General features: G+C 44.5%; 1 protein-coding gene across 1 annotated transcript; it reads right to left on the reverse strand.

Moving 5' to 3' along the window:
* Positions 1-228: 228 nt before the first annotated feature.
* On the reverse strand, positions 229-6954 carry MKRN2OS (MKRN2 opposite strand). The gene is made up of 4 exons (XM_010377296.2): positions 6737-6954; positions 3850-3899; positions 2217-2379; positions 229-683 (listed from the first exon to the last, which is right to left on the reverse strand). Exons 1-4 carry the CDS (start codon positions 6952-6954, stop codon positions 443-445), a joined length of 672 nt encoding a protein of 223 aa, XP_010375598.1. The 3' UTR covers positions 229-442.
* Positions 6955-16128: the final 9174 nt, after the last annotated feature.

Consider the following 16128-nt stretch of genomic DNA (forward strand, 5'->3'; position numbering starts at 1 on the left):
TGACATATGCTTGAAGGGAAGCCATACACGTTTTTATTTTTTATTTATTTATTTTTTGAGATGGAGTTTCACTCTTGCCAGACTGGAGTGCAATGGCATGATCTTAACCCATCGCAACCTCCACCTCCCGGGTTCAAGAGAGTCTCTTGCTTCAGCCTCCCTAGTAGCAGAGATTATAGGCATGCGCCACCATGGCCGGCTAATTTTGTATTTTTAGTAGAGACGGGGTTTCTCCATGTTGGTCACACTGGTCTCGATCTCCCGACCTCAGGTGACCCACCTCCCTCAGCCTCCCAAAGTGCTGGGATTACAGGCGTGAGCCACCACACCTGGCCCATACACGTTTTTATTAACCACAGTTAAATGCATTTAGAAATCCATAGTACTGATTAAAGGTAGCAACCACCTTACCCCAACGCCCGGGCTGCACTTAACATAGCTCTCAGCACAAACCGCCACCCTCAGGGGGTTGTGCCTCGTGCTGGGGACAGTCAGTGACATAGAAGCCATGCTCCTGTATCGCCCGGTAGAGTGTAATGAACTTGGATGCCAGCCTTGTCCGCGGGACTACGTACTTCTCCGTAAATTCACTCTTGTCCAGTTGCTGTCTACCTTCTGCCATCAGAACGCAGTTAATGAACGTGAGTGTGTAAGTGTAGCAGTTGTGGTGGTCTTCTTCGTACCTTATGGAAGAGAACAAGGGTGTTGAGAAGAAAAGGCTGCTCAGGGACAGTCCATGAAGCTACCCATCAGGTGCCTCAGCAAGCAAGGCCTCTGCTGGTTCATGTGGTTAAGAAGCTTCAAGATGTGCACTTCAGGCCAGGTGCAGTGACTCACACCTGTAATCCCAGCACTTTGGGAGGCCAAAGTGTGAGGATCACTTGAGCTCAGGAGTTCAAAACTGGCCTGGCCAACAAGGTGAAACCCTGTCTCTACAAAAAATACAAAAGTTAGCTGGGCATGGTGGTGCACGACTGTGGTCCCAGCTACTTGGGAGGCTGAGGCAGGAGAATTGTTTGAACCCAGGAGGCAGAGGTTGCAGTAAGCCAAGATCGCACCACTGTACTCCAGCCTGGGTGCATAGGAGGTTTAGCAATAGGGTATATAAGCCTGTCCCAAGCTTCAATTATAATGTTTCACCTACAAGCGCCTTCCCATCCTGTTCTTTTCATGTTCACTTCAGACCCTAACTACAAAGCCTGGCAGAACCTTCATTTGATCCTAATCAGAATCATGAAGCCCATACTGTTTTGGGCTTCATGTAATTCTGGGGGATGCTTGGTCTCTGGGCACCTGCTTGCTGCAGATTGGCATAGACTCACCCGGATGTTCAGAGTGGTTACTCAGTTGCAAGTTAACTACCAATTTGGGGAACTTACTGAACTTCTAGAATTCAAAGATGGAATTCCATATGAGTTTTATGATATTCCATAGTATCTAAACTTATTTCAAAGGAAACCTCAAAATCCACAAATATGCTATACATCTTATAAAATGTTGAGAGTGAGAAATTAACTTGAAATTGCTAAAATTACAAAAAAGAAGCTTTTACATTTTGAACATTGTTTTTTTTTGTTCTGTTTTGTTTTTCTTTTTTTGAGACGGAGTCTCACTGTTGCCCAGGCTGGAGTGCAAAGGCGTGATCTCGGCTCACTGCAACCTGCGCCTCCTGGGTTCAAGTGATTCTCCTGCCCAAGCCTCCCAAGTAGGGACTACAGACGTCCGCCACCATGCCTGGCTAATTTTTGTATTTTTAATAGAGACAGGGTTTTACCATGTTGTCCAGGCTGGTCTCGAACTTCTGACCTCAGGTGATCCACCTGCCTCAGTCTCCCAAAGTGCTAGGAATACAGGTGACAGCCACCGTACCCAGCCTGAATATTGTTTTTTTAAATTTTTGTTTTAAAGAAATATATCGTGACTTGCTATGTATGTGTAAAAATACCTTGTCACACAGCTGGAATAACTGAATACAGATTCTAGTCCTTTCAGCTCTTAAAACGCTGTAATTTTGTTATATGTGTGTGCTGACCCAACTGCAGAAAACCTAGAGTAGTTCAACCCCTGTTTAAATTCTGTTAGCGATGTTAATATCTCTGTATCAGCTCAAAGTGAAGCTAAATGCTGCTGAGTCCTGTGTGAGCTGAGGCCACACGGGGATCCCACTTGCATAGCATGTGAGTGCCAGCTAGGGTGCAGCATTTGCAGTCGTGTACCTGTGAGGCAGCCAGGTCCCCGAGGTGGAGAAGTCTTCCAGGTACTTGTCCCATTGCTCCATCATTCCATACATGTGGGGCTGCAGTAATGGGATGCTTATGCTCTGTTCCCACCCTGCTCCATCTCGCTGGACACCATGTGCACTGTAATTATACACAACCCCTGCAAATCAAAACCAAAGTCATGTGGAGCCTCAAGGAGACACACACCTCTGTGAAAAAGGGACATCAGAAAATGACAGTAGCCATGTGGTAACTTTACATAATATAAATCCAGGGTGGAGGTTCTAGAATCTTTCTTCCGCCTAAGGAGATTTAGATTTGCCTAGAGTCAGGGAGGGGTTTATGTAGCCTTCCCTGTTACCAGCAGTCATTTCCTTGAGAGAAACCCAGTTCTAGCTCTACCTGCTGTTCAGGGCTGTGAAGTTGCCCCCAGGAAACAGAGACAATAATAGGCACCAGGATCATCATCTCCAATATTTTTATTGAAGTTCTGTATTTACCAATGGGTCAATCCTGTCTCCTTAAATCAAGAATAAATTTCCACCTGCTAAAGATGAGTGGTAAAAGGCCGGGCGCGGTGGCTCAAGCCTGTAATCCCAGCACTTTGGGAGGCCGAGACGGGCGGATCACGAGGTCAGGAGATCGAGACCATCATGGCTAAAACGGTGAAACCCCGTCTCTACTAAAAATACAAAAAAAAAAACTAGCCGGGCGAGGTGGCGGCGCCTGTAGTCCCAGCTACTCGGGAGGCTGAGGCAGGAGAATGGCGTGAACCCGGGAGGCGGAGCTTGCAGTGAGCTGAGATCCAGCCACTGCACTCCAGCCTGGGTGACAGAGCGAGACTCCATCTCAAAAAAAAAAAAAAAAAAAAAAAAAGATGAGTGGTAAGTATGACTGTTCTTGTGGGTAACTAAGTTCAGAACCATTCTGGATTTCTGATCAGTGTCACTTTCTCTTGCCTCAGTGGGTAAGGAAAGGCTGTTATTAGACCTCACCTGTGAGGCCTGGCTAGGTGCCTCACCTGCCTCACCATATCCAGGCTACATATCCTGCAGGTGGCTCCATCCAGGCCCTTTTCCTGCAGACAAGAAAGCTTCTGGTTGAAGGGTTGCACACACTGCCCTTGGAGCTATAGGTGGCCAAAGGAACAGTTTTGTTTAATCTTCACTTTCCTTGAAAAAAAAAAAAAAAAACACTGCAGGCCCCACCACATCCTGCTTTACTCCTGAAGTCCCTAGAATGTGGGGACCCAGTGGTAATCAGCTGAGCATAGGATTGGAAGTCAGAGAGTCTGGTTCCAAATTCTGGTTCGGACACAAGATATGAGGTCTTGGGCAAGTCAATCTCACTGGACATCTATTTCTTCTTTTAAAAATCAATAAAAAATGTACAGGTTTGTGAGGCTCTTCACTGAGAAAACATTAGCTTTCAAATATTTCATATTGTTGGTAATTTGCCATAAAGTCAAATATTTCTCATTTGGAGGCAATGCCCACCTCATGGTGCAGTAGAAAGAACCCAGTGAACAATGGAATCACTCATTAGATGTTGCCATAATCAAATCTCCACAAATAACTGCTTTCCTTTTACTGGGTAGTGGGGTTTTTTTAAGCTACAAAACTGCACTTACCATTTGTGTTAGTTATTCCAACATGAAGATCAGACCTTCCATCATACTCCCTGAAAGAAACAAGGTTTGTTTTTTTCTGGTTTGCATGTGTTTGGTATGAAGAATTTTCATTTAAAGTAGGAGGAGCCCGAGAACAGTGGCTCAAACCTATAATTCCAGCACTTTGGGAGGCCAAGGTGGGCGGATCACTTGGAGCCAGGAGTTTGAGACCAGCCTGGCCAACATGGCGTGACCCCATCTCTACTAAAAATACAAAAATTAGCGGGGCGTGTCAGTGTGCATCTGTGATCCCAGCTACTCAGGAGGCTGAGGCACAAGAATCGCTTGAACCTGGGAGGTGGAGATTGCAGTGAGTCAAGATCGCACCACTGCACTCCACCCTGGGCGATAGAGTGAGACTCTTTGTCTAAGAAAGTAAATAGAACCAGCTGGGTGCAATGGCTCACGCCTGTAATCCTAACACTTTGGAAGGCTGAGATGGGAGGATCTCTTGAGGCCAGAAGTTCAAGACCAGCCTAGCCAACATGTGAGAACCAGTTTCTACTAAAAATACAAAACTTAGCTGGGCAGGGTGGCACGTGCCTGTAATCCCAGCTACTTGGGAGGCTGAGGCATGAGAATTGCTTGAACTCGTGAGGTGGAGGTTGCAGTAAGCGGAGATTGTGCCACTGCACTCCAGCCTGGGTGACAGAGTAAGACTGTCTCAAAAACGAAAATACAAGTAGGGGGAGAGCCAGGCATGGTGACTCTTGCCTGTAGTCCCAGCTACTTGGGAGGCTGAGTTGGGAGGATCACTTGAGCCCAGGAATTCAAGGCTGCAGTGAGCTATGATTGTACCACTGCACTCCAGCCTCAGCGACAAAGAGAGACCCTGATTCTCAAAAACAACAAAAAACCCCAAAACAGTTTGGGCTTCATGATTCTGATTAGGATCAAATGAAGGTTCTACCAGGCTTTGTTGTTAGGGTCTGAAGTGAACATGAAAAGAACAGGATGGGAAGGAGCTTGTGGGTGAAACATGATTGAAGCTTGGGACAGGCTTATATGCCCTGTTGCTAAACCTACTATGTGCTTACCATTTGTGTTAAGTCCAAATAGCCTTCCCTGTTATTAGCAGAACATTTCCTTGAGACAAACCCAGTTCTAGCTATACCTGCTGTTCAGGGCTGTGAAGTTGCCCCCAGGAAACAGAATAATAGGTGCCAGGATCATCATCTTCAATATTTTTATTGAAATTTAATTTTTAAGATTAAAAATTAGTCCAGGCGTGGTGCCTCAAGCCTGTAATCCCAGCACTTTAGGATGCTGAGGTAGGCAGGTCATATGAGACCAGGAGTTCAAGACCAGCCAGGACAACATTGTGAAACCTCGTCTGTACTAAAAAATAAAATACAAAAATTAGCTGGGTGTGGTGGAGGGCACCTGTAATCCCAGCTACTCGGATGACTGAGACACAAGAATTGCTTGAACCCAGGAGGAGGAGGTGGCAGTGATCCGAGATTGCACCACTGCACTCCACCCTGGGCAACAGAGGAAGACCCTGTTTTAAAAAAAAAAAAAAAAAAAAAAATTAGTCTTTGTTTTACAGATAAGGAACCAGAGATACCTGGAGCTGGTTAGAAGAACCAGGATAAAAGCATCAGGGGCTTTTTGATGCCCCAGCCTGTAATGCCCTCTCTGCGTTGGCTGCCTCCCTGAGCAAGGTCCACGGATGCTGTCTGTTCAGCACCTAACAGGATGTCCAAAACCTTTTACATATGTTGGTTCATTTCATCCTCATAGGGACCAGAAGGAAATTGATTAAGGAAGTTAGTAGGTGGGAAGATGAGTAGTCAACTCCTGTTTTCGTATTCGAAACCAGCACTTTTGAGGGGACAGGAAAGTTAGGAGGGTGAACTCTAGGGAGCATTAGACTAATGATACACAGGAGCTGAACATGTTTCCTAAGGCATACACCAACATTCTACGACCCATGCTCTCCTAAAGCCTGGCCTACTCTGGGCCGATCCTAATCCTATTGGTAAACTCCACGGGGACAATAAAATATAAACCTGGCTGGGCACAGTGACTGATGCCTGTAATATCAGCACTCTGGGAGGCTGTGGCGGGTGGATCACCTGGGGTCAGGAGTTTGAGACCAGCCTGGTCAACATGGTGAAACCCATCTCTACTAAAAATGCAAAAATTAGCCAGGCATGGTGGCGAGCGCCTGTAGTCCCAGCTACTTGGGAGCCTGAAGCGAGAGAATCACTTGAACCCAGGAGGTAGAGATTGCAGTAAACTGAGACACCATAGCATTCCAGCCTGGGCAACAAGATCGAAACTCCGTCTCAGAAAAAAAAAAAAAAAAGTATAATCCTTTCTTTTGCTTTCTAATTCATCCTTTTTGTTTATACCAGCACTCTCAGCAAGAGAGAACTGAATTTGTTCTTAAAGCCACATGGTGTCTACAATGGAAATAGGTCAGTTCTAGTCTTCAATTTAATTTGCCTCCATACAAAATAGTCTGTAAATGCCAGTTCATCAGGCCCGGTATATTGTACCTGTTTGTCACTGAAACTACAAATTAACTGGCAGTAAAGGTATTATTTAGATATTAGCTGCTGGGTCATTTTCCCGGTTAGCCTCTGAGCAATGTTTTTCTCTCTGAAAATCGTATGAGCAGGTTTACTCCTCATATATTCCACATATATTCTTGCACTTATCACTGCAGGAACATAGGCACACCATCAATTTTTTGAAGCCAGTAGGCCTGCATCTCAGGATTTAAGGCCAAAGCTGAAAAAATTGTCCACCAAACCTCACACATTATATATTAAGGAAATTTTAGTGACTAAAACAGAAGGAAAAGTTTGCACAATGCAATTTAACACTTTAAAAACTGTACCTAAGAAATGTTCCCTGAGTTGGTCTGAGGTGGAATGAACATTTTTCTTGATGTCCATTAGTAAATGGATTAGCGATGCTAACAGGTGCGTCCTCCAGCTTCCTCGAGCCCAGGTCCTGCTGGCAGAGAGGGCAGCACTGGGGCACACTGAAGCTGTAGATGTATTTCTCACAGTGGTTGAATTTAATTAAAGCCTTCCCAGCCTCTGCGCAGTGCATAGCTTTTGCCTCCTGGGATGCCAGGGGAGGTTTCCGGAGACTTCCTTTTCCTCATTATACACCTGGCAAACGCACACCGCCCCGAGGAACCTGATCAGTGGTGATGTCATCCTGACTGATGGCTTCAGAAGCCAAACCAGATAGGATTAACCAGTAGCCAGGCCTCCCCATAGACTGTTTCTTAAAGAGCTAGTTTCTATTTGTTTATTTCCATTGTTTATGGTAACTGATAACTGCCAGCTCCTATTCATCCTTTAAAGCCTCACTTTTCTGTGAAATCTTTCTCAGCTTCCCCCAGTCTTCCCTTGCAGTGGCAGTGCTGAATTCATATTTCTGTCAGAACTCAGTTATTTATTTATTTAGAGACAGGGTCTCACTCTGTCACCCAGGCTGGAGTGCAGTGGCACGATCTTGGCTCACTGCAACCTCCACCCCCAGGTTCAAGTGATTCTCCCCCTTCAGCCTCCCCAAGTAGCTGGGACTACAGACGCACGCCACTACACGCAGCTAATTGTTGTGTTTTTTGGTAGAGATGGGGGTTTCACCATGTTGGCCAGGCTGGACTCGAACTCCTGACCTCAAGTGATCTGCCTGCCTCAGCCTCCCAAAGTGCTGGAATTACAGGCATGAGCCACTGCACCCAGCCTAGAACTGTTATTTAATCATTTAGTTTTGTTTCTCCTGTTAGTCTGTGAGCTTCTTGGAATTGGAGACTGACCTTTATTTTTGTGTTCCCAGAATTGGTTAAATCATTTGTTACTGCATAAATAAATCCTTAATTTAAGGCTATTTTATTTTGACATTTTATATTGTAAAAGTAATTTTGTTTGTAAGAAAAATAACATCCAGGGCCGGGCGCGGTGGCTCAAGCCTCTAATCCCAGCACTTTGGGAGGCCGAGGCGGGCGGATCACAAGGTCAGGAGATTGAGACCATCCTGGCTAACATGGTGAAACCCCGTCTCTCCTAAAAAAAAAAAAGTACAAAAAAAAAAACTAGCCGGGCGAGGTGGCGGGCGCCTGTAGTCCCAGCTACTCTGAAGGCTGAGGCAGGAGAATGGCGTGAACCCGGGAGGCGGAGGTTGCAGTGAGCTGAGATCCGGCCACTGCACTCAGATCCGGTCACTGCACTCTGTTGCACTCTGGGCAACAGAGCAAGACTCCGTCTCAAAAAAAAAAAAAAGAAAAAGAAAAATAACATCCAGAATGTTCTGGGGATTTTTTTAAAAAGTTAGCAGCCCTGTTAGAAATAAGCATAGTGGTTACAGGAGGGAGATACTGACTGGGAGAGGACAGAGGTGGTTTCTCAGGTCCAGGGCTGTTGTGACTCATTATCTGGGTGTTAATAATATGGGAGTATTCTATTTGTGAAAAATCATCAAGCTGTGCATTTTATTATATGCGGTATATAATTTTTCAATTTTAAAATAATTTTTTAAACTTTTTATTTTTGTGGGTACATAATAGGTGTATATATTTAAGGGGTATATGGGACTTTTCTTTTTTTTCTTTTCTTTTTTTTTTTTCTGAGACAGAGTCTCACTCTTGTCACCCAGACTGGAGTGCAATGGTGTGATCTTGGCTCACTGCAATCTCTGCCTCCTGGGTTCAAGTGATTCTCCTGCCTCGGCCTCCTGAGTAACTGGGATTACAGGTGTCTGCCACCACACCCAGCTAATTTTTGTACTTTGTTTTTGTTTTTGTTTTGAGACGGAGCCTCACTCTGTCGCCCGGGCTGGAGTGCAGTGGCCGGATCTCAGCTCACTGCAAGCTCCGCCTCCCGGGTTCACGCCATTCTCCTGCCTCAGCCTCCCGAGTAGCTGGGACTACAGGCGCCCGCCACCTCGCCCAGCTAGTTTTTTGTATTTTTTTAGTAGAGACGGGGTTTCACTGTGTTAGCCAGGATGGTCTCGATCTCCTGACCTCGTGATCCGCCCGTCTCGGCCTCCCAAAGTGCTGGGATTACAGGCTTGAGCCACCGCGCCCGGCCTCATTTTTGTACTTTTAATAGAGATGGGTTTTCACCATGTTGGCCAGGCTGGTCTAAAACTCCTGACCTCAGATGATCCTCCTGCCTCAGCCTCCCAAAGTGCTGGGATTACAGGCGTGAACCACTGCGCCCAGCCTACATGGGATATTTTGATACAGGCATACAATGTGCAATAATCACATCAGGGTAGATGGGGTGTACAATTTAAAAATAATTTTTAGCTAGGTGTGGTGGTGCATGCCTGTAGTCCCAGTTACTCAGGTGGCTTGAGATGGGAGGATCACTTGAGGCTTGAGGCTGCATTGAGCCAAGATCATCCCACTGTGCTCTAGCCTGGGCAACAAAGTGGGACCCTGTCTCTAAATAAATAAATAAATAAAATAATTTTAAGCAATTCCATAAAAATGTTCAGAAAAAAAGTAATACCCCTTCTTTCTCACGTAACATTTTTCCACCCACCATATTCTACTTTCTGGAGAAAACTAATGGTATGTTAGGTTTTTAAAAAGCTCAATATTGGCTGAGTATGGTGGCTCACACCTATAATTCCAGCACTTTGGGAGGCTGAGGCAGGTGGATCACTTGAGCCTGGGGACTTCAAGACCAGCCTGGGCAACATGACAAGACTCCATCTCTACAAAAAATACAAAAATTAGCCAGATGTGGTGGTGTGTACCTGTAGTCCCAGCTACTTGGGAGGCTGAGGTGGGAGGATTGCTTGAGCCCAAGGGGTCTTGGCTGCAGTGAGCCATGATCACACCACTGCACTCCAGCCTGGGTGACAGAGTGAGACCCTATCTCTAAAACAAAACAGAACAAAACAAAAGCTCTCAATATTGTTATATTGTATACTGTTTTGAAATTTGTGTTTTTGCCTCATCTTGGAAACTTTCCACAATATCAGTAATGTAGGTCTAGTTCATTCTTTCAGATGGCATGGGAATCCACATTTTGGTTGTACTACACTTTAACTAAGGCCCAATTGATGCCTGTAGTTCCAAAGATAAGCAGTCTTAAAGGGGAGACCCACAGAGAAGGTATCATGGCAGGTAAAGGCACTTCAGGAGGGTTAAGTATTTCAATGTACATTTAAATAAATTACAGTATGCCAAAATGCAAAAAAGTGCATCTTCAGTGTTATAACATGAGAATGATCATCAGACTCACAGAACTAGAAAGGACCTCAGAAATCATTTCAACCAACCTTCTCGTTACAGTGAAGGCAGAGAGGTTATAGCTAGACACAGCTCAGGTGACAAGGACCTGAGATTGTTCAGTATTAATATAAACCACATGGTATGGCTGGGCGCAGTGGCTCACGCCTGTAATCCCAGCACTTTGGGAGGCCGAGGCAGGTGGATCACCTGAGGTCAGGAGTTCAAGACCATCCTGACCAATATGGTGAAACCCTGTCTCTACTAAAGTTACAAAAATTAGCTGGGCATGGTGGCAGATGCCTGTAGTCCCAGCTACTCGGGAGGCTGAGACAGGAGAATCGCTTGAACCCAGGAGGTGGAGGTTGCAGTGAGCTGTGACTGCACCATTACACTCCAGCCTGGCTACAGAGTGAAACTCTGTCTCAAATAAATAAATAAACCGCATGGTATTGTTTGTTAGGTTGCTTGAGTGACCCAAGCCACTTTCAATTGAGAATATAATCTTTCTGACACCAACACCAAGAGGTATTGTTAATCTCATGAAAAAGGATTGAGACACCATGCTTTAATAAACATTTTAAATACACCAGCACTTTTTTTCAACATAAGCATCTTCAATCCTTTTTTTACCATGTCTCTATCTTTAAAAATCTTATTATAAAATAAAACATAGGCACAGAAAACTATATAAAACAAATTGTAGTTGTAAAAAAATTTTTAAAGGCATTTTATTTTTAATTTTATTTGAGAAGGAGTCTCACTCTTGCCTAGGCTGGAGTGCAGTGGCATGATCTTGCCTCGCTGCCACCTCTACCTCCCAGGTTCAAGTGATCCCTTTGCCTCAGCCTCCCAAGTAGCTGAGGCTACAGGCACCCACCATCACGCCTGACTAATTTTTTGTATTTTTAATAGAGATGGGATTTCACAATGTTGGCCAGGCTGGTCTTGAACTCCTGACCTCGTGATCTGCCTGCCTTGGCCTCCCAAAGTGTTGGGATTACAGGTGTGAGCCACCACGCCTGCCCTATTTTATTTATTTATTTATTTATTTATTTATTTATGAGATGGAGTCTTGCTCCATTGCCCAGGCTGGAGTGCAGTGGTGCAAGCACTTTGAAAGTGAGCAAAGTGAGCTGAGATCATGCCACTGCACTTCAGCTTGAGCAACAGAGCAAGACTCCATCTCAAAAAAAAAAAAAAGCTTTCCAAAACCACCATAAAAAATGAAATCCAAATAGCTTTATATATAAGAAAGCAATGAGATCTTTTTAATTTTTTTAATTTTTAATTTTTTTTTTTTTTTTTTTTTTTTAAAGATGCAGTCTCACTCTGTCACCCAGGCTGGAGTGCAGGGGTACCATTTCGGCTCACCAAAACATCTGCCTCCCGGTTTCAAGGGATTCTCCTGCCCCAGTCTCCTGAGTAACTGGGATTACAGGCATGTGCCACCACACCTGGTTAATGTTGTATTTTTAGTAGGGTCGGGGTTTCTCCATGTTGGCCAGGCTGGTCTTGAACTCTTGACCTCAGGTGATCCGCCTGCCTAGGCCTCCCAAAGTTCTGGGATTACAGGTGTGAGCCACCATGCCCCACATTTAAATCTTTAATTAAAAATCTTCCTGCAGGCTGGGCGTGGTGGCTCATGCCTGTAATCCTAGCACTTTGGGAAGCCGAGGTGGGCAAATTGCTTGAGCTCAGGAGTTTGAAACCAGCCTGGGCAACATAGTGAGATCTCCTGTCTATAAAAAATACAAAAATTGGCCAGGAGTGGTGGAGCGTGCCTGGCGCACACATGTAGTCCCAGCTACTTGAGGGGCTGAAACCAGGAGGTAGAGGCTTCAGTGAGCCAAGATCGCACCATGGCACCCCAGCCTGGGTGATGACAAAGTGAGGCCCTGTCTCCAAAAAAAAAATAAAAAACTTCATGCACAGTAAACTGCAGGCTGAGGTGGCTTCCATGGTAAATTCTTCCAGACATTTAAGGGAAAAATTAATACCCATATTACACAGATGTTTCCAGAGAATATAAAAGAAAGACTTCCAAACTCATTTTATGAGACCAGCATATCCCAGATACCAACCCTTGGCGTGGACATTATAAGAAAGGAACACTACAGACTAATATCTCTCATACACAAGGATGCAAAAATTCTAAACACAATTTTTAACAAATAGATGATTTATAGAAAATATATCATGGTCATGTGGGGTTTATCCTGAGCAATTGGAGAGGGTTAACATTAAAAATCAATCAGTATAATTCAATACATTACCAGTATAAAAGGGAAAAACAATATAGGTTTCTCAGTACATGCCAAAAAAAAAAAGTGATAAAAGTCAAGATGTGTTCACGGTAAAAATGCTAAGAAAACTAGAAAGAAACAACTTGGCAATGGATAGCCTCAAAAAAAATAGGGCTAACATTTTAATTAAAGTATTAGTTTAATATTTTAAACTAAAATATTAAATAATTTTAAAGTAAAATATTACATACTTTCATTGACTCCAGGAACAAAATAAGATGTACACTATTATTACTTCCTAACATTATTCTGAAGGCTATAGACAGTGCATGCAATAAAGCAAGGAAAAGAAAAAGATATGAAAAGGAAGCAAAACTGTCATTATTTGCTGATGGCGTGATTGTAGAAAATCGATAACAACCTACAAATAAACCATTAGAATTAATTCAAAATTTAGCATGGAGCTGAATCCCAGCTCAGTATACAAAGATCTAGTGTATTTCTACATATAAGCGACAAGCAATTCGGAAATTTTAGGAATATCGTTTGAAATAGCATCGAAAACTGCATCTAGGGACAGACCGGCACACAAAGAAAACGAAAGCTTTGCAAGACCCTCGGCGCACGTCTGCGCAAAGGGTCTCTGTGTCTCTACGCCCAGATGGCCATTTTGAGTCCCGAGCTGGGAGCCACCCTTCTCTTCTGTTTTCTCAGCTTCTTCACCCGCCTCCATCTGATACGCCTTTTTCCCCTGTGTGTTTGGTAGCAAAGTTGCTTTTCCTATGGGCCGAGAACGGGAGCTGGTGGTTATCTAAGCAGACGTAAAGTTTTATGCGCCCCTGCTGCGGGCAGGAGCGAGTGGCCCTGCGTTCTCTGCCAGGGCGGGTTCCTTGCGGGTGAGGAAAATGAGTTCCACTTCCCCGGTAGGGCAGGACTTAGTGTTTAGTGCCCAGCGCCAGATAATGCCGGAAGAACCCCAAGTGGAGACTGCTTGTATCCTTCGGGAAAAATCTAAGTGCTAAGTACCATGACAGTGGCAGGAACCAAGCTGTTGGGTACAGCTGTGGAAGTGCACACTGGCTGTCGTTGATCCAGTTTTTTATTATTTTTTTCCATATATGTATATTTTGCCCATGACACAGCCCTCAGGAGATCCTGAAAGTGCCCGATCCAGTGTTTTACTTTTAGTGCCCTATCCAGTGTTTTACAGACACCCTAAAGGGGACCAGCAGTACAAGGCTGATGAAATAACTTACGGCATAGTCGTACAATGGAATACTCTACAGTTCTACAAAAGGAGGAAGAGGCTCTATGTACTGATATGGAAAAATCTTCACTGATTATATATACTGTGCAGAACAGTATGTATGTTACCTTTTCTAAAAAGGGGAGAAAATACGTATATTTAAAGAAATATACTTGTGTATATTTAAAGAAATATACTTGTGTATATTTAAAGAAATATACTTGTGTATATTTAAAGAAATTCTGGAAAGATGTATACAAAGTTTGTAACAGTGGCTAGGTTTTGAGTTTTTAAAAAATGTTTCTGCTTTTTGTTTTGAAGAGGCGGGAACTAAATTGACAGGAGACTGAGACTTTTCACTTTACACTTTTAAAATATTTGAACATAATAACGTTCATATCGTGAATGTATTCCATAAAGAATGAGATAAGCTGAATTTAAAAAATAAGTGGCATGGGCTGGGCGCGGTGGCTCTCGCCTGTAATGCCAGCACTTTGGGAGGCTGAGGCGGGTGGATTGCCTGAGCTCAGAGGTTCGAGACCAGCCTGGGCAACACAGTGAAACCCCCTGGCTACTAAAACACAAAAAATTAGCTGGGCGTGGCAGCGTGCGCCTGCAATCCCAGATACTCCGGAGGCTGAGACAGGAGAATCGCTTGAACACGGGAGGCAGAGGTTGCAGTCAGCCAGGAGCAAGACACTGCACTGCAGTCTGGGTGACAGAGTAAGACTCTGTCTCAAAAAAAAAAAAAAAAAAAAAAAAAAAAAAAAAAAGACATGGAATTTTTATGAGCATGAATTGCATGGATCAAATGTGTTACGAATTAAAATGCAATATTCAAGACACTGGAAACAAAATTTCCAGTATACTTCCACATTCCTGAGAAAAATTTCAAAAGTTCTAAGTAATTGGAAGTATATACCATGCTCATTCATTGGAAGACTCAATATTTTTATAGCAAAGTAAAAGAAGAACATACAGCTATACATACATAACATGGAAAGATCTCACAGATACAATGTTGGTCAAAAGAAGGCAGACAAAAGCGTAGGTACTGAATTATTATTTATATGAAAGTCAAGAATAGTTAAACTAATTTGTAGTGATAGAGATGAACCCAAGCAATGACTTTTGTATTGACTGGGAAGGACCATAAGGAAGCCTTCCGGGGTGTCGATAATATCCACCCCCACCCCACAACCCCCACCTTTTTTTTTTTTTTTTTTAAGAGACGGGGTCTTGCTTTGTGACCTAGGCTGGAGTGCAGTGGTGCGATCACAGTTCACTGTAGCCTCGACTGCAGTGAACTGTGCTCAAAGGATCCTTCCGGCTCAGCCTTTCCTTACTCCAGCACTTTGAAGTTAGTCGAGCATGGTGTCGCGCACCTGTATTCCCAGCTGCTGGGGAGGTTAAGGCAGAGGATTGCTTGAACTACGATGGCGCCACTGCACTCCAGCCTGGGCGACAGAGCAAGACCCTGTCTCAAAACAAAACAAAAAATTCTTTATTTTGATCTGGGTGGTAGTTTCGTGAGTGTATGCATGTGCAAAAATTCACAGAATGTGTTTTGTGCACTTACATTGTGCATGTTATGTATCTCGAGTTTTTAAGCAATGAGAAACCATTGTAAGATTAAAAGGTGAATGACATGATCCGATTTATGTTTTAAAAATAGATTTTTACCTGGAGCGGAAGCCAAAAGACCAGTTAAAAGGCTATAGCATGGCTGGTCGGGCGTGCACGCCCGTAATTCCAGCTACTTGGGAGGCTGAGAGGCAGGAGAATCTCTTGAACCCGGGAGGCGAAGGTTGCAGTGAGCCGAGATCGCCCCACTGCACTCCAGCCTGGGCAACAAGAGAGAGACTTCGTCTCAAAAAAAAAAAAAAAAAAAAAGAGTTATTGCATGGTGCTAGGTAGAAGGAATGGTTGTTTCGACGAACGCTGACGGTGGAAAGGGGCAGAAGAGGACGCATTGGACAGAGGTATGGGAGCAGAATCTGCAGGGTATAGAGAGCTAGAGGGAAGTGTCAAAAATAACTTTTGGGGTTTCCACCATAGGAAATGGAAGACGAACAGCACAGGACTGGCAGGAAAGAAAATGAAGGCTAAAACTTGTGGAAGTAGAGATTTGGGGAAAGAGCAGTTGGGAGAGGGCTAAGGAATTTCCTTAAGTGGAAGGCGAGGTCCAGCGGGAACAGTTGAGGCAGGGCCTGAGAAGGGTGCCCAGTGAGTGCAAGTTTGAATGGATAGGGGAACCTGGGATTAAGAGGAGAGGCGGGAGTTTGCCCCAGGAGGGGTGAAGTGCCTCGAAGGAGGCGGGAGATCGCTAAGGAATACTCTTGGCGATGGGGACAGAATCGGAGGCACTAACAGTAGGCATAGGGATAAGACTGGCAGGACTAGGATGCCAGCCAGGCTCCGCCCCGGAGGCCTGGAAGTGCGGGACACCCAGAGCAGGGATGCCGGGACCGCCTGCCCGACCCCCGGTGCGGAACCAATTATGACGGCGGCTACGTTACCCGCCGGCGCTACAAAGGTGC

Source organism: Rhinopithecus roxellana, chromosome 1, assembly GCF_007565055.1.
Source record: "Rhinopithecus roxellana isolate Shanxi Qingling chromosome 1, ASM756505v1, whole genome shotgun sequence".
NCBI classification, from domain to species: Eukaryota; Metazoa; Chordata; class Mammalia; order Primates; family Cercopithecidae; genus Rhinopithecus; species Rhinopithecus roxellana.

Bases quoted from the DNA above. Each gene is read 5' to 3' on its own strand.
- MKRN2OS (XM_010377296.2), bottom strand. From the start codon at position 6,954: ATGCACTGCGCAGAGGCTGGGAAGGCTTTAATTAAATTCAACCACTGT. The intron at 3,900-6,736 runs GTACAGTTTTTA...TGTTTCTTTCAG, and splicing joins ACTCAGGGAACATTTCTTAG to GGAGTATGATGGAAGGTCTG. The intron at 2,380-3,849 runs GTAAGTGCAGTT...TTTGATTTGCAG, and splicing joins TGGAATAACTAACACAAATG to GGGTTGTGTATAATTACAGT.